Here is a 22,310-nt window from a genome sequence, read left to right on the forward strand (position 1 = left end):
CTCATAGTCTTCAGACATGTACTATCTCCACTTCTCCTTCTGCAGCATCCTGTCATGACTTTGCAAAGGCTGTTGAGTCACTCTGAGAACTTGACCATTGCCAGCACTGTGACTGATGAGAAATTAATCGAGAAGTTGACCATTACCAGCCCTGTGACTGATGAGAAATGGATCGAGAAGTTGGGACTATTTTTGAAATTAATGTAATGTGCTGACGAGAAAAGCTGCAGGATTTACTCAGATTTAAATTGATGAAAGCAGTCTGTAGTGTTGCAAGAAACAGACAGCATTACAAATAGTACATTAATGATGGCAAATATGAATATAATTGTTTTCATACCTTAATTCATTTTAATCCACAAAAATGAAAAACACAAAATAGACACATAGATAAACACATACGACGTGTGGCTATTGAAGACCAAGACTTGAGTATGAGTTATACCAGTTTAATACACTTTCTTCTTTACAATGTAATTACAGCATTAGTCTCAATATTGAATAGCCATTTCCCCCGTACACAAAGTCACATACTCTTGCGCTTTGCCTCACTCTAATTGTCTTATACACAAACATAAACTTCTTATACACAAACATAAACTTCTTATACACACATCAACTTGTCTTAAAGTATAATCCACAAATAAGAAGGTAGATCCTATGTTATTAACAGCAATACGCCACACCCACACCACACATCATGCCACTACATCTCCCCTTTTTAGATGAAGGTTGAAATGTTTTGAACATTGAACACTAAGCTTAAGAAATCCATTCTAAAACTGGACCAAGAACCGTCACTGTGTGATCCAAACCTGCTGTTCAGGCTGAAGGAGGGGGTTGGGGGGGGGGGGGGGGGGGCAGGTTTTGGGTACGATGTCTCCGGTTGAAGGTTTGTTCCAGGCGCAGTTTTCTAGCTGCATCCTTTTCTCTGAAATCTTTCCAATGAGAAAGATCTGCTCCGACCCTCTGCCAGTCAGTGGTGAGTGAGAGCTCAACTTGTGTTTGTGTTTGGGCTTCACGTGCACAAACCTCACCTCTGTCAACCATTTGCTTTACGTGCTGTGACGTGATGCCTGGCCACCAGACAGGTTCCCTTACCCTAGCAAGGCGTTCCCCCTTTCATGGGCAGTCCTCCTCCTTTGTGCAGGCCGGACCATTCTGGCCAGTAGGGGGAGCAGTACCTCGTGCCAGCCAAATTTGAGTGTGTTGTCTGAGGCGTTTAGGTGTTGTCAGTGTGTTGTGCATCCTTAATCTGTGCAAGCTTGGTCTGTGTAGCTGGCAGGCTGTCTCTCACACGGTCAATATAAGCTTTACACTCCTTCTCTTGCTAAGCCTCAGTGGCCGAGGCAGGCAGAGGTGGTCTGGACAGGGCGGGCGTCCGCTACAGTCAGCTTTTTACGCGGTACATGGATGACATTGAAAATGAATCTGAGCGGTCTGAGCCTAAATCTGAGTATGCTCGGCGGGAGGTCATCTGATGGAGATAATTTCCAAACACTGTTAATGACTTAAGAATATAATAATCAAGTTCCTTGTATTATTAATTGCCTTATATGAATCATGTACTTATGTAAGCAGGAACATGGCTTTTCTGTGTTTCTGCGTGTGTGTAACTTAGAATATTAGATTCTTCCGACCTTGTGCAAAACTGCCATCCTTGCAATATAGGGAGCCTCGGACGTCAGAGATCCACCACGTGGTTATCCCTGCTGAACTCTAAACTTCTGTCTATATAAACCTTATGCGATGTGTAACAGGGCTTTACTTTCAGCCTCGTGCTGGGAGTGAGCCCAATTGCAATTGTTGTTTGTCTAATAAATATACTTATATGCAGCTCCGGAGTCCTGAGGTAACTAGGGTGAATTTTCACCTAACATAATTAGAATGCTTTTGACTTGTGTTAAGGAGTGTTATGAGTAGCTGGTGGTCATTCTGTATGGTGAAGTCACACGCCCAGGCCATAGCTAGAACCTCTTGGTTATGCGGTAGCAGGGTCCAGAGGCATCAACTAAGAGAAATAACAGGTGTGGGTAAGTATCAATACAATATGAAAGTGAAGCTTTTAATATTTTGGGGAATTGTAAAAGAGATTATTAAGTAAATGTATACCTTTTTACATTTTTGTACATCTGTTGTGAAACTAGGGGCGCATTAAGATTACTGCACTGTTGCAGGGGAAATTGAATTGAATTTCAGTGATGTTAATTAAGAGCTTTGTATTAGTGTTTGTAGTTGGTGTAGATTACAGTGAAACGGTTACGCAATACTTTGAACTTGGTTACTGGAATCATTAAACCTGGTCAATGTGACAAGAAAATAAAAAGAACAGAACTAAATCATGTTTGCACTTGGAGATTCCATCAGAGTCAAGGAATTCCATTCCATTTGCACAATGACACAGATTTGTTCAACATGTTAAAATATACCAACATCCATATTCATTAATTACTAATTCATTATTAATACACTTATTCATTAATTGATAGTTTGAGTGGACAGAGGAGCTATATTAAGTCTTGATACTATATATTGCCTATAGTCATTTGACAGCTATTCATTTTGCACCCTCAAACAGACTTGCTTTTTGTTCTGTTATTACATTTTAAATGATTATTCCATGAACTTATTTTAATTATTTTCTATTTCATAGAAGAGAGGTCATTTCTGTATGGAAAAGAGTACAGGAAGAGAGTTAGTTTGCGCTGTGCTGTAGGACACAGTTGGACAGTTTTCAAACCTCTAAACATATTGCCCTAACAGTGGAAAAGGTGTTTATTTAGATAAAAAAAGTTCTGACACCAACACCGAAACCGACGCCTGTCTTCAGCATCTTAAGATTGTCATTTAAAGCCCTGGATAAACTCTTGTAAACCCATGGCTCTGATATCAGAGACATTTACAGATGATGAGATTTACGCGAGTGCAGGAGAGACAAGCAGAGGCAAAGTACAAACCTACATAATGATTTATGATGGAGTGATTTATTCACAGTCAGTGGGCTCGTTCATACATATCCAAATGACAAATATCCTGTACAACTGTGACAGAACATAACAGGAAACCACTTTAGCTCATAAAGATGGAGGAGGTGGCCTTTTATTTTAGCCACACAATGAATGTCTTTTGGACTGAGTACCTCTGCCCAAGTGTGCAAGTCAAAGCCTCAAGGCAGGCCTCAAGTCAAAGTCTAGTTGCAATTATTTTATTTTAAAATGTTAGTTGGTTGGGAAGGTTTTTTATTTTTTATTTTTCAGATAATGTCTTGGTCACCACCCTTTCCATAACCCAAGAAATATAACCCTCCATGTACTATATATTGCTTATGGCCCAAAGTGTAAATACTTGCTGCTTGAATAAGATATTTTCCATGTATTTCTATAAAAGCTTTACAAATGCATAATTCAAAGCTATGTTTGTGAAGCTATACCATTGATGAGTGTACAGTATATCAGTAGGGAGTACAAGTGTAAAGGAACATAGTACCTCACTCTCCTCCTTCAACAACGCAGAGCAACTAGTAAAAAGGGGACAGTGTGCCCCCTAGTGAACTCTTATGGTACTAGGACAGGAGGCCATGCTGATGTGATACCGAATTCCCACCAGTTGGGATGCTATACACTACAGCAAAACCTCCACTGTTAGGCCTACATCAGTGACATGGTCCTTTGCCCAAAGAAAGAACAGTAAATACTAGTCCTGGACTAAATATACCAGTGCTTTCATTGCCCACTTAACACACTCCGATGTCCAATGCACATTAGTACATTTGTTGCCAGTGGGTTTGATGAGCATTCAGTGCATACTGCAGGTGTAACATATTTAATGATCAGATGCAAGATGAAAGGGAAAACAAATCTCAATTCTACATTAAAATATATTGAATTATACAGAGCATTTACTTAGCACGATATGAGGTTTCTAAGTTTAAAACCACAAAGCGAATGTAGATGGTAGGCTGTTCATTCCTTACCACTCATAGGCCTCTTTAGCACAATGCGCTACTTTCAGTTTGACATTGCAGCAGCAACATGCTCAACCTGACTTTACTGACAAGTGCTTTGTTATGATATCTCCTAAGAAGCTTCTTTTCAATTGAGGTAGTAACATCAGGCGGCAGCCTGGTTGAAAAATATGGTATTTTTTTTCATCAGACTGCTTTTCTTGGCGTTTATCCTGCATTCTTCTACCTTAGGTCAGGGTAAGTCAGTGCAGATAGGGTAAATAGGTTTGGCAAATTTCTGATTCCCCAACATCCTCGCAAACAGTTTCCACACCACTGATATTAACAAACTGACTGTAATGTTTTCCCAGAGCAATCCAGTGAGACCCCCCCAACCCATGTCGCGGTTGGTATTCACACAGGATTAGTGCTGAAGACTGTGGGTGACACCATTGCCCTTAGTGGCAACCAGTTATCTTTCAAAAAGCTCAAGCATCCACTCATTAGTTAGAAATAATCGCAAAATATAATTTTATAATTTCACTGAATGGTATGTTTATACTTAAACAAAGGTCCAACCATTTAGATATATTTATTGAATGTTTCAAGTTGTTTATCAGAAAAGGTTGACATTGATAAATATACTTCCTCTGTTCTTAGGCCATCTATGCTGTACAGGGTATAGGTAACAGGTCATATCCCTCTTTCTCACATTATTTAAGACGCAGATTTTTTTCATTTTACTGATGTTCCAGTGTGATGCATTCTTGTTGTGTTGTTTACAGATTTGAAACTACGCTGGTAAAAAAAAAGATATGCCTTGTTAACCCAGAAGATCATATGGTCAAAAAATGCAATGCATATGAAGAAGAGCAGAGGTTAGAGTTAACAACAAATTTGCCCAGTCATACAGAAAAATGGCCTCTGTCCAAATGCCTGTATGCCATTTTTTATTAGTAAAACTCAAGCCGTGCATTCATGATCATCACCTTATTTCACAAAAGGATTTATTTTTTTATCAGTGGATGAAAATTTGTATTGTTAATGCATGCAATATATTGCACGTGTTATTTTATTAAGTCTTGTTTTAATAAGGTGTGTCATTTGTCATTGATTTGCTTAATTAAGAAAAATACTATTGTAGTGGGTCACACAAGTCCTTAATGCTTAATTTTATTCAGCAGCCACATCTGTTATACTGTTACAAGTGATTACAGTAGCCTTCAGTTCATACTCTAGATGAGATTAAAGTATTGTATCTTATTTGAAATAAAATATTGGAATAGCTTCGGTATAATTAGTTTACTACAGTAGAATGGTACCAACCCAGTAAAGGAGAAGAAGCATTATCAATATGGTATTTAATTACACAATAGTGTTCAGCATATGCTCATTCTCTGCTGTTTGTGCTGGAGACGGTTTTGTCTGCTCCAGTTTCTTTTTGACTCCGGCACACTTAAGGATGAGCTCTGCATGCCGCCTCTTCAGCATCTCCAGCTTCTGCTCCAGGGCATCGGAGGCGTCCACCTTTTCCTCAAAGTCCCTCAGCAGTGTCTCGTTCCCCAGCAGGCCGCAGCTTTGGCGGAGCCGCAGGTTGTCCATTCGGAGGTTGTCGCGGGCCTGCTTGGTCCGCGTGAGCGTGTCCCTCTTCTGAGCCACCAGTGTGTCCACCTCGGCCAGCTGGACGCGCTTACTCTGGTTCTCCACCTGGACGAACTGCAGCTTCTCCTTGACGTGTGTGAGCACCTGCACAGTGCTGGTTATCTTCTTGCGGAGCTTGAGGAGCTCCTCGTTGCGCTCCTCGATCTTCTCGTTGTACGTCTGGTTCTCGATCTTCAGCTGCTCGAAGTCGATCAGGTGCAGGCCCGCGGCCAGCTCCTCTTTGGCGCGCAGCGCGGCCTCGAACTTGCGCGTCTTGTTCTTGAGCTTGATGTTCTCAAGGCGCACAGCCACCAATTCGTTCTCCCGCCGCTGCTCGGCCGTCTGGATTTGCTCCACCTCTGCCTGCGCCTCCTGCTTGCCCAGACGCCGGCGGAGCACGGACACGGCGACCTCGTTCTTCTGCTCCATGAAAACACGCCACTCGCGCTCCACCTGCTCCAGCTTCACCTGCATCTGCTGGCGCATCACCTCTGCCTGCTGCTGGTGTAGCTCTGAGTCGCGCCTATACTGGTTCTTCAGGTCCTCCATGATGTCTATATACTTTACGAAGCGTTGCTCTTGGTCTGACACGGCCTTGTCTCTCTCCCTCTCAGGCTTAGCCTCGTCGCCGGTCTTACGCCTGAAGTACTCCACAAGTTTAAATTGTAACTGGACGTTATGCTGGCACAACCTTTCCTTCTCATTTTGAAGCTCTTTCAAGATTTCCATGTAGTCAATGCCAGAATCATCTTCAACCTCTACCTCCTTCTCTTCAACCTGCTCTGGAATCTTAGAGCCAGAACTGCTTCTTTCTGGTGTCCCTGGATCTATTCTTGGAGGCCCCTTCTCATCGTCTGTGATATCATCATATTCTCCTTTGATGCTTCCTTCACGTGAAAGTGGTTCACCGATTAGAGGCTCCATTTCATCACCCTCTCCCTCTTCAAATGTTTCACTGGTAGGTAAGCCGGCATTTACATCACCTCCCATGCTTTCTTCACCCATTCCTTTCTGAACTTCAGCAGAGTCTTCTTCTGCTGTAGGCTCCTCCCCTTCCCCTTTGATCTGTTGGCTTTGGTTATGGTCTTTGACTGTGCCTTGTTGTTTTTCAGCATGCTCATGCTCATTTTCTTTTTCTCCACCGGAATTTTCATCTGAAGCTTCCACAGCATCAGGCGGAGCATTTCCGTCATTATTCAAATCTCCGTGGGTTTCACCGGCGGTGCCATGCTCAATCTTTACCTCTGCCTCTTCCTCCTCCATGGTTTGGGTGAAACCTCGAAACGATCTAGCGAATCATTGTTATTTCTAAACTTAATTTTTAAAATACGTGGAATAAAGTTAAAAAAAACGACTTTTCAATATAACTTAATGTGTAAATAAAATACTAGCTAAAATAACTGACTACCTTAGGTTACAGGTCAGGACGCAGGACTCTTCAATGAAACCATTTATGTTTTAGAGTTGTCCTGGAAACTGGGTGAGTTGGCCTATCAGGGACGTTCGCGCTGTTTTGATTAATATTAATGAGACGCAGCACTAGCTGACCGGAGACACTCCAGTACGCATGCCCTCCCTGCGAGGCACTGCTGCTTTCAACAACAAGCAGAAACCAGCAACATGGCCGACCTGGGGAAGAAGTATTGCGTGAACTGCCTAGCAGACGTTACAAACCTGCGGCTTCGCTGTACCGATTGCCTGGATATTGAACTTTGTCCAGAGTGTTTCTCTGCGGGTGCCGAAATTGGTAATCACCGCCGATGGCACGGCTATCAGTTAGTGGATGGCGGGCACTTTACCCTGTGGGGTCCCGAAGCAGAGGGAGGATGGACGAGCAGGGAAGAGCAGTCGCTACTCGATGCAATCGAGCAGTATGGATTTGGAAATTGGGTAAAAGACATATTACTTTTTAATTTAAAAAGGATTGAATTAACACAGCAGTGTATTTTCTGAAGCGACTAAACGGCAATGTTATTTGTTTAGCTTGTTTAGTTGGTTGCGGTAACATTAATGCTAGCTGTCAAAATCTAGCGAACGTTAGGTCAGTGTTATTGGTACATTATTATTGCTTAAGTTAACGTTAAATCGAATTACCATGCAGGAGTTTTCCACTGGATAACTTACTTTTTTGAATAATTTTGGAATAGGCAGTTGAGAGCAGTCGAAGATAGTTTGGCGTATAGTTTGAAAGATAGCGTAATGCATTCTTTGGCAAAAAAAATTCGTTGAACTCATTTGAAAAGTTATGTTAGCCAGCTATGGCTATCAAAGGTTATGATTGTAAAGGCAGCTTTACTTGACAGCCATAGTGAACAACTATTTATCTTATCATTAAATTACCATAAGCAATGGACAGCTTAATGTGTTTGTCCTCAAGCAACAATATTGTATTAGATTGCCTGTGACCTCTTAAAGTTGTATGTCTTTGAACACATATTTGTCTTACAGGAGGATATGACTGCCCCAGGCAGGACCCCTCAAGAGGTCATGGACCATTATGTCACCATGTACATCCACGGTAACCTGGGAAAAGCTTGCATACCAGACAATATCCCCAACCGTGTGACTGACCATACCTGTCCAAGTGGGGGTCCCCTTTCCCCGAGCCTGACCACCCCGCTGCCCCCGCTGGACATCTCTGTCGCCGAGCAACAGCAGCTGGGCTACATGCCACTGCGGGACGACTACGAGATTGAGTACGACCAGGAGGCGGAGAAGCTGATCAGCGGCCTGTCAGTCAACTACGACGACGAGGACGTGAGATCGAGATGAAGCGGGCGCACGTGGACATGTACGTGCGGCGGCTCCGAGAGCGCCAGCGTCGCAAGAACATCGCCCGTGACTACAACCTGGTGCCTGCCTTCCTGGGGCGGGACAAACGGGACAAGGAGCGGGAGCGCCCCAGCTCGGGATTGGCTGGACCTGGAGCCGGGGTAGGCGGCGCAGGGACGGGGGCTGGCAGCGGAGGGGGAGTGGTCTGTGGATTGGGGGTCGCTCCCACGGGGGCAGGGGGTGCCTCCACCGTCCCAGTGGTGCTTCCGTCGGCGGCACCTAAGAGGAAGATCACCAAGGAGGAGAAGGAGCAGCGGGTGAAGCTGCGGCCGCTCTGCCAGCTGATGGCGCACCGCGAGTTTGAGGAGTTCTTCGAGAACCTCCACAAGGAGCGAGTGCTGCGCGCCAAGGTACGAGAGCTGCAGCGCTACCGCCGTAACGGCATTGCGCGCCTCGACGAGTCGGCCGAGTATGAGGCCGCCAGACACAAGCGCGAGAAAGCGCAAGGAGAACAAGAGTGTGGCCAAGCGCGGCAGCGCGGGCGGCGGAGGAGGCGGCCAGGGAGGGGGAGGGGGAGGCAGCGGCGGCGGTGGTGGGGGCGGAGGTGCCAGCACGTGCCCTGGAGGAGCAGGCGGTATCAAAGAGGAGGGCAAGGACGGCGAGTTCTCGGCCATCGAGAACCTGTCAGGCTTCGAACTGCTGTCCGACCGCGAGAAGGTGCTCTGCAACTCACTCAACCTCACCCCAGCACGCTACCTGACTGTCAAAACCATCATCATCAAAGACCACCTGCAAAAGAGGCAGGGGATTCCTTCCAAGAGCCGGTTGCCCAGCTACCTGGACAAAGTGCTTAAAAAGCGCATACTGAGCTTCCTCACGGAAAGTGGCTGGATATCCAGAGATGCGTCCTAACATCCTGGAAAAATTGACAGTTTTTTCCTTTTCTTCTTGTTTGAGATGGGGCCAAATTACTGGACACCACAAGCAGTCCTTCTGAGATGTCCAGGTGTGATCACACTTACTGATGTACAGTTGAGAAACAGAAACAATACTCCCTGTTTAAAAAAAAAAAGAAGGAAGAAAACATTTCACTACCAGTCCCAAGCTGAGAGGGACAAATATGTATATATATTTTATATTACACAATAGTTTGACCGGACAAAGAGATGCAAAAAAGGTTAGCCTATATTTCTATACGGAATTCCCTTCTCTATTCATTTTGCCAAGGAATGATTTCACATAAAAATTAGGTTTATAAGCATTTGACTGTCCAAGTATTTTTTCGCTTCAGTCATTCTGATGATGGAGTTAGGGCATTCTTTTCTTTAAAAGATGATGTCCTGGAGAACCACAAGATCAGTGTGTGGCAGCTAACCTTGCCAGGTTGCACTGCTAAAAAGGTGCCAGTTTGTTTTCTCACCTTTGAATCTCAACGACTTGGTGTTGCGCGAAAAAAAAAAAAAAAAACCTTGTTCGTCATCCTCTCAGGTATTCATCACAGTTTTGATCAAATCAACAGCTATGATGTCTCCCGTGTTGCCTCTGAAGGCTTGAAATCAGCACAGAGTTCTTTTTTTTTTTTTGCCGGAATGTGCATGTTTCTGTCTTTGCTCTTCCGATCTCTCAGTTTGTCCATTGACTTTGTGTGAAGTGAACGAAGCTGGGATGAGGTTTGGTTTGCTCATCGTGTTGGATGTGATGGGTTGGATGTGTTCTTACAGGTGTGAAGGAGATGTGTATGGTTTAAGTGCTGTGTTACAATCTCTGGTGAAAAAAAAAAATGAGCATGTTTACTCTCTCCTGCTGATGCTCAGTGTAGTTGTCTTTTACTTACCTTGCGTGAAGCGTTGTGGGTCGGGTGTGCGTCTGGTCTGGCTGACTTTATTGACATTGTCAAATCACTGTTATGGACGTATTGATACTATCTGATGTGTGGGGGGAACGGTCCAGAAGATAAATGATAGGTACTGCCACTGCGAGGAGAACCGTGAGGAGCAAAGACTAGATATATAGTTGCATTAGATTGCATTAGATATATGGTCCAGAGTTGCTTAGACCCGTGGTTTCACCAGTCAGTATATGTGCTTTGTGTGTGCAAAAAGAGAAGTGTTGTTTATTTTCAGTGAGGACAGCAGTGAGAATAAGTGTGCATGTCCTGAAAGCCTTGTAAGAAAACCTTTACCCCTTTGCTAATATATTTTTGCTATTTACAATGGAGGCACCACTTATATAAAACATATTTTTGTCCCAGTGTGCATAATTGTGTGTATCTGTGTATGAAATGTGGACAACTGTTATGTTATAGACTCCTCCCAAATGTTGTGGCCCAGATAGAGAATATGAAGCACTACTAAAGAATTACAAACCTTTGAGATATCGACAACAGAACAACCCCCCCCCCCCCCAAAAAAACCAGGAAATGTGAATGAGATTTAACAGGACAGACATAAAATGGATGAAGAATGCTTTTTTTTGCAGTCCACTTTCTGTTAGATGGGCCTCATGCCTGAAAAGTATTGAAATATGGCCTATTTTCTGTGCTGACGGTCTTCAAAGAAGAAAAAAATATCCTTGACACCCAAGATCACAGGCAGAGCTTTGTAGCTTTGTTGGTAGGGATGCACAGCCAAAACGTCAACCTGAAATCTAAATCAAGTTCCTGTTTTGGGGGGACAAGAAGAACACAGGACCTCTCTGCCTCCTACTCCCCGTCGCAGTTATCAAAGCCTGTTCACTCTCCCTCACATCCAAAACCTTTTTACTCTCCCTCACATAAAGGAAAGATTTTTTTTCTTCTCTTTCTCAAACAAGTGCAATTTCAAGATCAAAGGAAGGGATATTGTATTGAATTTAAAGAGATAGAGAGAGAGAGATAAATCTAGTCACTAGCTTTCCCCCCCCTTAAAGCCTTCTGCTGTCAGGCACTCTGTGTATGCCTTGTTTGGTGTGACTGCCGCGACCCCATTTAAATGTAAATAGCGGACTGACTAGCTACGACGTGCCAGGGAGACGAAGGAATACAAACGAGATTTCGGGGTGCAGGGGAGTGTCGTTCTTGCTCATCACTTCCGGAAGTAATATTGTTTTAATGCACTACTTGTTTCAACAACATTCAACATAAACATGGTCAAACTGTGGACAAATCAGCTACCATAATTGAGATTTTGTGTGGAGAGATAAACATAATCCTGTCCGAAGTGTCTATAGTTATGTGTGTGCATCAATATCATGCCAAACCTTTCAATGACTTAGTGGCTAGACATGATCAAAGTTGCTTTGAAGATGCTTCAAACCAAACATATCCGAGAACTTTTATTCATAGGCATTTACCCCTTTTTTTGCAGCAATTACAAGGCCAGATATAAAAAAATAGGACAAAAAATTCCCTCAGCTCTACAATCCAATTCGTCTTTTACATTGGATATACATCTGTACTTTTTATTTCAGTGGGACTTATTGTGAAGTATTTGAGTGAATGTAAATAATGTTTTGAGATTTAAATCTTGGAGATGGGATATTCAAAATAATGACCTGTGAAATGTAAAGTATTTTATTTCAGGAACAGTTTTTATAACTTTTGTATGGAAAAAAAATTGAGAGCGATGTACACATTTACAAGGTTGTTTTTTTTTCTGTATGTTGTCTTAGCATGCAGTTCAGTTGTTCTTATGTACCAGTAGTAGGCTCAGCGTTGGTAGGCAGGTTTAGTAGTTGAGGCCATTCAGGGCTGTGTTTCTCTGCCCTACACTTTGTGATTGCACATTGCAATTTGTTTGCGTCAACCGCGTTTTGTATTAAAGTACATATACTTTATGCTGATTGTTGCCTTCTCTGTCCGTCTTTGCATCCTTTGGGATAATTGTGATTTTGCACCAAGTAACCATGTCTGCCATTTGTCCTTTAGGTCATAAAAGCTTAGTAACATTTATATCCGTAACACAAATGATCAAAAGCCAACGCCTCGTCAGGAAATATTCAGTTTTATTTTAATAGACTTTTCTTGTTTCATCACAAGTACATACATATTTAATTTTCAGTACATACCATTTATGGAATAGCAAACAATCCCATCTCGAGGTCATGTGTACACCTTCAGAATCCATTAAAGATAAGGAAAATACTAGAACAAGCAATCATTAGAGAACTTGGGGCACTTAAAATAAATGATGTAATTGTGATGATGGTGGTTGTGGTGGCAGGCCTATGGTTGAGAAGTTACAGGAAGTTGTTCACTGTATTTAAGTGTATATACAAGTATTGGAATGTTTCCCGAAAAGGTTGCTTGTTGTGATGCAACATTCATGACTGAAAATTAAATACATTAATTTCATGAATGTGAAATGCAGATGAGTGCTAGAAGTTACAAGCGATAAAAGCTGTTACTGTATACTGGATGCTAGTGTTAGTACAATGAAACCTTTCATTTCATTTTTTCATCTTTGTAGTAAGACACTAATGGTTTTGCTTTTTCTAAAGTGTTAAAATATTGGCTTTCATTGAATTACATTTTTGGGGTTGGTTATGGCGGTCAGATGGTATCTTTCAGATTATTTACCATGACCTCAAAAATCATGTTGGATTCTAAGTGACAGATAGCATTGTGGCGCTGTTATTTTTCCAGTTGGAAAGGGCCAGTGATCTTAACATGAATTGTCATAATTTACACTTGACAGAAACTAACAGCAATAGTTAATTTCCCTGAAAGTATGTATGAATATCATGAAACATGATCCCAAGTCCTAAGAATCTGGGGGTTATTTCACTTTTCTCTCTTTCTTTTTATGAGTCAGCCAGGCAACTGAGTTAAAGACAATCTAAATGAGGGTTGTTATTCATCTAACTTTGTAATTTGGTGTGGACTAAATAATCTAGCACTTTACAACATGATTTCTAAATGGATAGAAACACAGCATAGTGAGAATTTCAGGGACTCCAAAATTGGCCTTAAAAAGCTTTGGACCCACAGTTGATCTGCAGTCGGATGGTCATACGACCTTGAAGAGCTCAACAAACCTCAGGTCTTAGAGATGCTGTCCAAAAACTAAAACCACAACCTATCTCCTTCAGAGGGTTTTATTATGAAAAGGTTTCATTACACATTAAACATCCTCTGTAAAATACTATGCCAATACACCACCTGCCCACTGATTAAACTGCACCACTGCAATCTGGGACAACTGAATCTTCCTTCATTTTCACAGTTCATAAAGGTGTGGAGCAATTATTAACAAAAGTTGAAGTTAGCCAGCTGTGAAGAGTTAGTAGTAACAGGACCTACAATCAACTCTCTGAAATTTTGTGTTGAGACTATGGCCATAATGGGAGACAGAGCTGAACCCTATGACATACTTCTGTATAAGAAGACTAAACCAGTGTGCATAGTACACTGATTTGCTGTAACTGGTAACTAACTTCACTAAGAGTTTCTACCAAGGTCTTCATAACAACTCCACTCTGTTAAACCGGGAGGTTCTCCATAACTGCAGGCAATGATATATAACGTAGGGGACTGATAACATTTAGGGTACATTATTATGATTAACATAAGCTTAGCTTTTCAGAACACTGGAAGAAAACAAATGTCTAGTTTCGTTCTATTGACTGAGGATGACAGACAGAAGTCGAGACGGGTCGAGAAAGCCTGATTCTACACTGACATGAAGTGCTTTTTCCGCCCTCCCTCCCTCCCCATCTTTTACATTAACTCTTCAACACTAAGTGAGGTCCAGAGATGTGCTGTCAGTTTGATTCTGTGTTTTAAATGTTTTCTCCACTTCTCTCAGGCACCATTGAAGGACTCCCATATAATGCCCTTCTTCAGGAGCCCAAACAGATTCGTTGCCCAAATAACAGGATGTCCCCACAAAACTGATGCCCAGTGCCTAGGGTGCTTTGACCACGCCCACCAAAGCTGGTCGGAGGGTGCGTCCATGCAGCTTGTAGCCAACTTTGGTGACCGCGGCAACTGTGCCTGGCTCCTTGCCTGGGATTGGCGCATGGAAAAGAGCTTCGTGCTCGTAGGGGTCAAACTTTTGGCCATCTGGGTTGATCTTGACCAGGCTGTGTTTGGTGAACACCTTCTGCATCTGGCCATCGGTCATCACCAGCCCGTCGTAAAGGTTCTTCAAGTGGGGGTTCTCTGAGGTCACCGCCTCCTTGGGCACGCACTCCGTTGCCTTTTCCAAAATGTCTGCCACCTCTAGAAGATCTTTGCAGAAGCCCTGGATTCCTGAAGGAGACAAAACAGAGACATCATGAACACCCTCACTGGGACCCTTTCAAGTGTAGCTCTACAATTGGGACCCTACGTATGAATTGGTTCATTGCGCGATTTAAACTTAGTCTCTTACAGTTAAATGTAAGCCACTACATGAAGTCACAACTCTCCTCACTCATGACTGGGTCAAGAAAACACCAGCTGGCCTACGCTTACTCCCTCAATCCTTTTCCTCAGATAGCTCTCTGACCTCCAGGTGGGGGTCCCCTCCACCCTGTAGTCTGCTCAGACTGCAACCAAACTCGGAACCACAAACTCTTCCCAGCCTGGCTCATCCATGACTGACGGAATCACCAGGAATCAAGGATTCCTTTTTCCCAAGGACTGGTAACATACTCGGCATAGCTAGCTAGCATAGCATAATCACTTACATGGGTAATCACTTACATGTACTGATTTGCTCATGGTACTTTACTGTTGCAATATTTTTGTTCATGGTTGGGTTATTTAGGTAGCTGGCTTCAACACACTGCAAAATTGTTGTTAGTTATGCTTCACACAGGCATAGGATCTTGCATGCGAACTAACCATTAATTTGACTTACTGGCACCATTATCCTACACGGATCACATACCCTCCACATACTTTAAATTGGCCTTGAACATAGCCACACATGCGGAGAGGAAACTCAAAGCTCCCGTTTTACACATTCCTTTGTTCCTGACCTCACACCAGTGTTCATGCCCTTGCACTTTTGCACACTCAGAACATACAGAGGCTGAACAAAGGAACATTATACACACGCTTTCTGGTGCGAACCCAACCTGCGTACTCCCATGCTAGGTTGGGTACATCTAGTTAAGTTACCTGTTGTGTGTTTCACTTTTGATAATTTTGTAAATAAATGCTTTTGATTTTATATACTGGTCTATTTAATGCTGCATAAGACTGAATGCTGCCAACCTCCACTATTCAGAAATCCAGAGCCTTCACTAGCTATCAATATGATCATTGTGGATGTAGTTAAGAAAGGTAATTATTTTTCACAAATTGTTAGTTTAGCATACTTAATGAGACTGATCTCCATGTGCCTATTCAATTGGGTGAGATCACCAAAATTGTATTGGTGCTGTTGTCAGGATAGCACCAACATTATCTTGCACCCACAATTATTTGTCACCCATCCATGGTACCATTGTACTGACATTCTGGTGCCCCTGCGTGAGGACAAGTAATGTACCTACATTAACTGGTGCCCCCCATGTGAGGATGGTACCCCATGCACCTACACAAGGTCTGTATTAAAGGTACTTTGGGATGATTTGCTAATTAAAATAAATCCTATTTTTAAACTGCTGCATTTTTTTAAACTATATTAAAAGTGGAAGACAAACATACGGAGGGACCTGGCCTGGGGCTGAAACCCTTCTACTGCTCTCCCTGCGTGTACTCACCATACATCTTTGCGTCCTCCACCATCTTCTGACTCCTCCGTCTCAGGTTCTCTGTGTCTGCCAGTGCCCGCTTGTATTTGTCCTGAAAAAAAAAGGTTTGTGAGTCTTCAGACTGGGAGCACACATATTGATAAAAATATATCTGTACTATGCTGTAAGTAGCTATGGATAAAAGCCTCTACTAGATGTATTAGGCCCTGATGTATTATTCAGCGAAGACAAGAGCAGCTTTATAACAACAATACAGCTAGCTGCTTTATAACAACAATATATCATTGTGTGGGAAGCGCAGTGGTTGGCCTGGGCCTTTTAACAAGTGAAGTGGAGTTCTTGTTCAGACAGTTACGTCTCAAGCACAAATTACACTGTAAGGAACTGTGATCTTATGGTTAAAAACAGTAGACATGAAAACTGACTAGCTGAGTATTTGAAACAAACAAAGAGTATATCTAATGCATCATGGATTCAAACACAAATATGTTCTACATGTGAACCTTTCTACAACAGTCAAAACGTTTTTTTTTATGTGGAGTTTGCTGATGATAAAGACCCCACTCACTGTGAGTTCTTTGACTTGTTCCTCCAGTTGTGCCTTCTCCTCAGTCAGGGCCTTCTCTGCTGAGCTCTGCTCGGGCTTCTGTGGCCCGTTCTCCTCCTCCGAGCCAGACCCCGGGCTCTTCTGCTGGGTTGCTGTGCATAGTAACCGCGGAGTCGCCCTAAACATCACATGGGACACAGGATATCGGGATGGGCAAGGGAATTAGAATACATATCCATATGAAAGAGAAAGGGTCACTGGTATGAGGTGCACTAACAGAATATGTCAAAGTCTCTACAGGGCATACAACAAGAAAACAGGGTTACTGAACACTAGATTAATACGATAATAGCAAATGCAAAAATGTACTACCTAAGTGATGGATAAGGGGTTGACGCTAAGTATGCTACGCCCCGTTACGTGTGGTGTCGTCAGCCTTCGTTGAGGGTAGCAAAGCTTACCAGCTAAATTTAACCTTGACAGCAACTACAGCCTTGTGTGAAAGGCAGAAACTACTCGAAATCTGTCAACTTCATATTACCTAACAATACGCCAATGTGTTGGGTAAGGGCACATGACTATCACAAATCAACAGACCATTTGCTAATTCAGTTACAATTTTGCCTATCATGTGAGGCTAACTTCGCAGGCGCTGGCTAAGGTTAACAACCTAACGCCAATACATTGGATTTAATATTGAAGCTGATTAGACCGCAGAGTCATTGACGTTAGGGATGATCATAGCCAGTGCAAACGTACTGTCAGCTAATAACGTCACGTCGAGTTGCAATTTTAGTTAACGTTACCTAAAACTCAGAGGAAGTTCAAGAGATGCTAGCACAGGTACTGCTGGACCATAGCAGTACAATTGTGAACTCAACGTTACCAGTGAACATAAGACTACGACATAAGACTAGGTATGACATAAGATAAAACACAAGACTCGATATTAACCTTAGCTAAACTGTGTGCTGTTCAACAGCTAGCTAACTATAGCTAACGTTAGTTATCTGCATGTGACTCTGCTGAAGGCTACCGCTAACATTGTTACGAAACCGACATTAGTCTTATAAGTGCACAACCACATTGCCACCACATCTTTTACGATCTAAGACAAATTAAACGAGACTGTGGGTGAGTATAAATTCATTTAAGACGTATTCTTACCTAACGAGTGAAGGAGATGCTACAATAGTGTAGCTCTGTCTTACAGCACGTACACACCAGCTCGCCATGATCAGTGATGAAACATGCTGGAGGACAAAGTAATGCAATCTACAGTGCCCGTGTAATTCGACCAATCATAGCAAGCGTCTAGAAACTGCCTGTCAACGCGTCCAATCAAATGCGCCCAGGCGTCCACTTTACTTCCTGTAGTTTGGTAGAGCGGAAGTTAAAGGTCAAACGCTGCACACGTGAACAAGGACAGCATGTTACGTCAATTAACATTGTGTAAAGGTTGCTCTTCGGTAACTTGATAAACGAGGACGACAGAAATATATTAATTGTGCAGAGACATTGTTTACAGTCATTGTTTGTGTAGTACTTATTGTGTTTGTATGTTTTTATGTTCACTGTATGCACCTATACACCAGAACAAATTCCAGGTAGGTGTAAACCTACTTGGCAATAAATACTATTCTGATTAATTTGGTGTCCATCAATTAATCGGAGACTTACAACGTTGTCAAGTTACTTACGTTGTCTAAACACTGACAAAATGTTATAACGTAGCAACGTAGAGGCCTGCTGCCGGCTTTAATAGCCTGCCGATAATCAAGTACAAAGAAAGACAAAGCGTTGGCTACCATAGCTCTTTTACAAAGCCTCTAAGACAGACTTGGACGCCGAAGTAACCCAAACAAATGACTCTTCCAGGCTATGTTTAAAATGTTCCATTCAACTGAGGAGGCTTACTAGTCTAATTCTGGGAAATAACGCCTTCCTGTGGCGTTTAAAGGGAACACTAATCCCATCTGAAACATTAACGGGGAAGAAAGGAGAGCAAGACCAGCGTGGAAATATGGTGAACTTTACTAACAACTTGCAACTAATGACATTTTTTTTTCTGTGTTAGGTAGGTTAAACTAATCCCATGGGTAAAATGCAACAGAACATTCCCTCTTTGAGTCCCCTTTGCTTCTCAACAGCCATATTCATCATAAATGTATTCAGGGCCTAAACCATTCAGTGATAGATTAATAGCAGCCCTTTCAAGTATATTTTCTTTATCTAACTGGAAGCCAGTGTAACGATTTTACAACTGGAGCAATTTGCCCTGTTCTCTTGGTCCTGGATTAAACTCTAGCACCAGTCTTTTGAATGAGCTGCAGCAATGTAATGGTCTTTTTGGGCAGACCAGTTAAGAGACCATTACAATAGTCCACTCTACTGGAAATAAAACCACGGATGAGCTTCTCTTCATCTTCCTGGGCTACAAAGCCCTTGATTCTGGCTATATTTTTAAGATGATAGAAGGCTGTTTTGGTGACTGCATTGAAAGTGAGAGTCTATGAGAACGCCAAGATTTTGGACTCTGTCTTTGGTTTTTAGAGTCAGCGAGTCGAGGTGTTTACTAATGCTAATTCTCTTTGCTTTGCTGCCAAACACAATACTTTCTTGAACTCAAGAGAAAACAGAAAATTCAGCCATTTGGTTGCCCAAAACCAAGTGCATATTACAATACAAAAAGTGTCACGGTTTCCCCTCCTTTTCCCAGCTATCCCCACCATACTATATAGGTTTTAGGACAGAATTAATACACAGAGTATACATTTGGTTAAGGAACGGGTACACCGTCTGGACTTGATGTGTTCTCCCATGACTGTGACTACGTCTCTGGAAGCAGATTTTTTTTACTTGTTCCCCACAGAAATGTATCTTGAAAAACACTTGTGTTATTCTCCCCACAAAAAAAATACTTACTATAATACTAATACTTATTTCCGTCTATGTCCTTGTTAAAACCATAAAACAGTAAAAAGAAGGGGGGGGGGACTGTCAAAACTACACATCGTAGCCTAACTGAGGCTGTTTGACAAGGTTGTCATCTTCCATTTCTGAAATTCACATTCAATAATGTAAGATTGTGGCTTAAAACGCTTTCATATCATGATTAAACATCGGATCAAATTCTCAAATGCGTGATGACGTAAAAACTGCCTGCCATCACACTGTTCTATTTCTGAGTGTTCTACTTTGCTCTCGTGACCCTTGGCAACGTTCTTTTCCCAAACTCAAACATTGATTTTGATCGAAAGATTAACTTCTCCGTGCTCATATTTCGACAAGCTTACTGCATTTTCCAACTGATCACAACGTCTTCACTTAAAGTTAAGATAGTAATGGAATGCCACAACAATTTGCGTCCTGGGCTGCAGGTCTGTTCGACCTCAAACTCACTGATCGTTTCGACGCTCAAGAAGGCGAGGTACTGCCCGTATGGATCTAGTCCTCGGCGTCCTCGACGTCAGGCGATCTCAACAGGTGATTTAAAAGATTTAATGAGAGAGCGGGCACAGATGCTGCTTTCTTTTCTGCCCGCACCGTACGCAAGGCCTCCAAAAAGTCAGCAATCCACTCCAATGGAATTCCACAAGACGGACTTCACATTTCTGACGTTCATAGACAAACTGTGGAATATCGTCGAAAGTGACATGTTCCTGTCTGCGTGGTGGACTGTTGATGGGACTGCCATTGTAATCGACAAAGCATTGTTCAAACAAGAGATTTTGGAGAGAAATGGTCCACGGATTTTTGCCTCAAGGAATCTGAAGCATTTCCATCGCCAGCTTTATGTACGTGGATTCAACTCCAGTGCCGGTCCTGACAATGAGAACATGGGCCAGTGTGACACTGTACATGGCATAAAGGTAAGCCATCCTGTCACTAATAAAATAACTTGCTTGAAATGCCTTGTGTGTTTTTCCTCCAATTGTTAAATATCCCTTTTTGCTAATTGGTCTTTCAAAAAAACATCTGCTAATAGACTGTAGCCTTATTATAGGCCTCATTGATTGACACTTTCACTCACTCCTGTTTCAGCTACAGATGTTCTCCAGTCCTTACTTTCAGAGGGGCCAGGGACGTCTACTGGCCCACTTTGATGGGAAGAAGGTAGACCTACCAGCTGTGGATGGGCAAGCCGAAGGAGCAGGATGTGGAGGTGTAGCTGGAGGAACGGTCTCTGGCCCTCCTGTTTCAGGGCCTCAACCCTGCAGGCCTTGCACCTCATCTTCCCACCCAAGATCCTTCCCTGCCATCCTAGAGAGGGTGACTTCTCGTCACACTGGGGAGAGTCCAGTGCAGTTCAGTGGGGAGGAGAGCTCCTGTTCCACTGAGGAGTCCAACTTAATTCAAGTGCTGCAGTCCTACATTCACGTGGAGAACAAACACCTGCTCAACCGGGTTCCTAGCCCTGACGTTTCCCTCTAAGAAAACTGTGTCCAATGCTGTGACCGCTATGCTTGGCCGTGGAATAATTTTATGGTGACTGTGGTTCCAAAATGATGAATGGTGACCCCCACGCACGCACGCACGCAAGCACGCACGCACACACACACACATTCAGAAGCTGTCACACAAACTCATACACGGATCATTTTTATAATTTTATAAATAAATACATATAATACATTGTTGTTTATATTTTGTGTTTGTTTTTAGCCATGGTTGATTGTTTATTAATTGCATACACTGGTCTGGAGAGCTGAAAACAGGAGAATACTCCACATTTTATTTGTCCAATCTGTGTGGATTTACAGTAATGGTGCATTCGTCCATTATAATACAATACACTTTTTGTCATATTTAGCTAATTTCCCTTCACTCCTCTGGCTGTCCATTCTGTGTGAGCTCAAAAAAACTACTGTTCGTAAACAGTCCTGTATAAATGGAAAACAAAGGCAAGGCAAGTTTATTTATATAGCACATTTCATACACAATTCAATGTGAAAAATATCTAATGTAAAATAATTCAAATTAAAAGATCAACTATTATATAATTGAAAAGGAGGTACAACGTACATAAAGTAGTAATTAAAAGACAGTAAAACAATTCAAAAGTAAGTGATATAATCACAAGTAAGGTGCAGTGAGAATAGGGTGCACGTTTTGAGCTCAGTCATAGGCACATGAAAGTGCGTCTTGGGTGCATTTAGAGCTGTACTTTCATGTGGTTAAGCACTAACCGATTACAATCTGATCACCCAAAATGCATCTTAATGCCAGATGTAAATGGGGTTAAAGATGTAATGGGAATTATCCCCATGCCTTTATGTGAAATGAAATCTAAGTACTAAAAGAGCTTCCCGTAACTCTCTACTTTATTCTCTACTCTACCACTAAATGGTCCATGACTGGCCTATTCTGTGGATTCCATGTTGGCTTTGGTTTCTTCCCAGGTGCTTAGGTCTTCTGCCGCAGCTCAAAACATGAAAGAGACAGTTAACAAAACAGCGTTCATAAAGGGTTCCCCTAAACTCTAGAACACCCTTCCAAAAGATGTTACTGCTGTGGGTCTGGTGAATGCTGATGTAGTCACAGCTCTACATTATTTGTTAAAGTACCTGATCGTGGCGCTACAGAAGTTTCATGTACCCATTCTCTGTGAACTGTCAAATTCAGCTTAAATTTTTTTTCCACAGTAGCAGAAGGATATCAGCATTGTGCTGCAAACTTTGCCATCATGCCACTTTCACCTTGTGAAACCACATATTTGATAGTGTTTGTAGACCCATTACTTCC

At 42.5% G+C, this 22,310-nt stretch overlaps 4 protein-coding genes across 4 annotated transcripts; 2 read left to right on the forward strand and 2 right to left on the reverse strand.

Annotated features, from left to right (window-relative positions):
* Window positions 1–4,977: 4,977 nt before the first annotated feature.
* ccdc96 (coiled-coil domain containing 96) lies at window positions 4,978–7,270 on the reverse strand. The gene has a single exon (XM_031584796.1). The coding sequence runs from the start codon at window positions 6,845–6,847 to the stop codon at window positions 5,309–5,311; it is 1,539 nt and encodes a 512-aa protein (XP_031440656.1). The 5' UTR covers window positions 6,848–7,270; the 3' UTR covers window positions 4,978–5,308.
* Window positions 7,146–9,442, forward strand: tada2b (transcriptional adaptor 2B). The gene is given in 4 exon segments (XM_012820417.3): window positions 7,146–7,474; window positions 8,033–8,339; window positions 8,342–8,853; window positions 8,855–9,442. Coding segments are annotated over 4 exon segments (1,503 nt in total). The 5' UTR covers window positions 7,146–7,204; the 3' UTR covers window positions 9,269–9,442.
* Window positions 9,443–12,320: 2,878 nt separating this feature from the next.
* Window positions 12,321–17,858, reverse strand: grpel1 (GrpE-like 1, mitochondrial). The gene is made up of 4 exons (XM_012820418.3): window positions 17,733–17,858; window positions 16,587–16,743; window positions 16,028–16,109; window positions 12,321–14,585 (listed from the first exon to the last, which is right to left on the reverse strand). Exons 1-4 carry the CDS (start codon window positions 17,798–17,800, stop codon window positions 14,239–14,241), a joined length of 654 nt encoding a protein of 217 aa, XP_012675872.1. The 5' UTR covers window positions 17,801–17,858; the 3' UTR covers window positions 12,321–14,238.
* Window positions 17,859–18,821: 963 nt separating this feature from the next.
* On the forward strand, window positions 18,822–21,117 carry LOC116224681. The gene is made up of 2 exons (XM_031585229.2): window positions 18,822–20,437; window positions 20,610–21,117. The coding sequence occupies exons 1-2, from the start codon at window positions 19,910–19,912 to the stop codon at window positions 20,997–20,999; spliced, it is 918 nt and encodes a 305-aa protein (XP_031441089.1). The 5' UTR covers window positions 18,822–19,909; the 3' UTR covers window positions 21,000–21,117.
* Window positions 21,118–22,310: the final 1,193 nt, after the last annotated feature.

This window comes from Clupea harengus, chromosome 18, assembly GCF_900700415.2.
Source record: "Clupea harengus chromosome 18, Ch_v2.0.2, whole genome shotgun sequence".
NCBI classification, from domain to species: Eukaryota; Metazoa; Chordata; class Actinopteri; order Clupeiformes; family Clupeidae; genus Clupea; species Clupea harengus.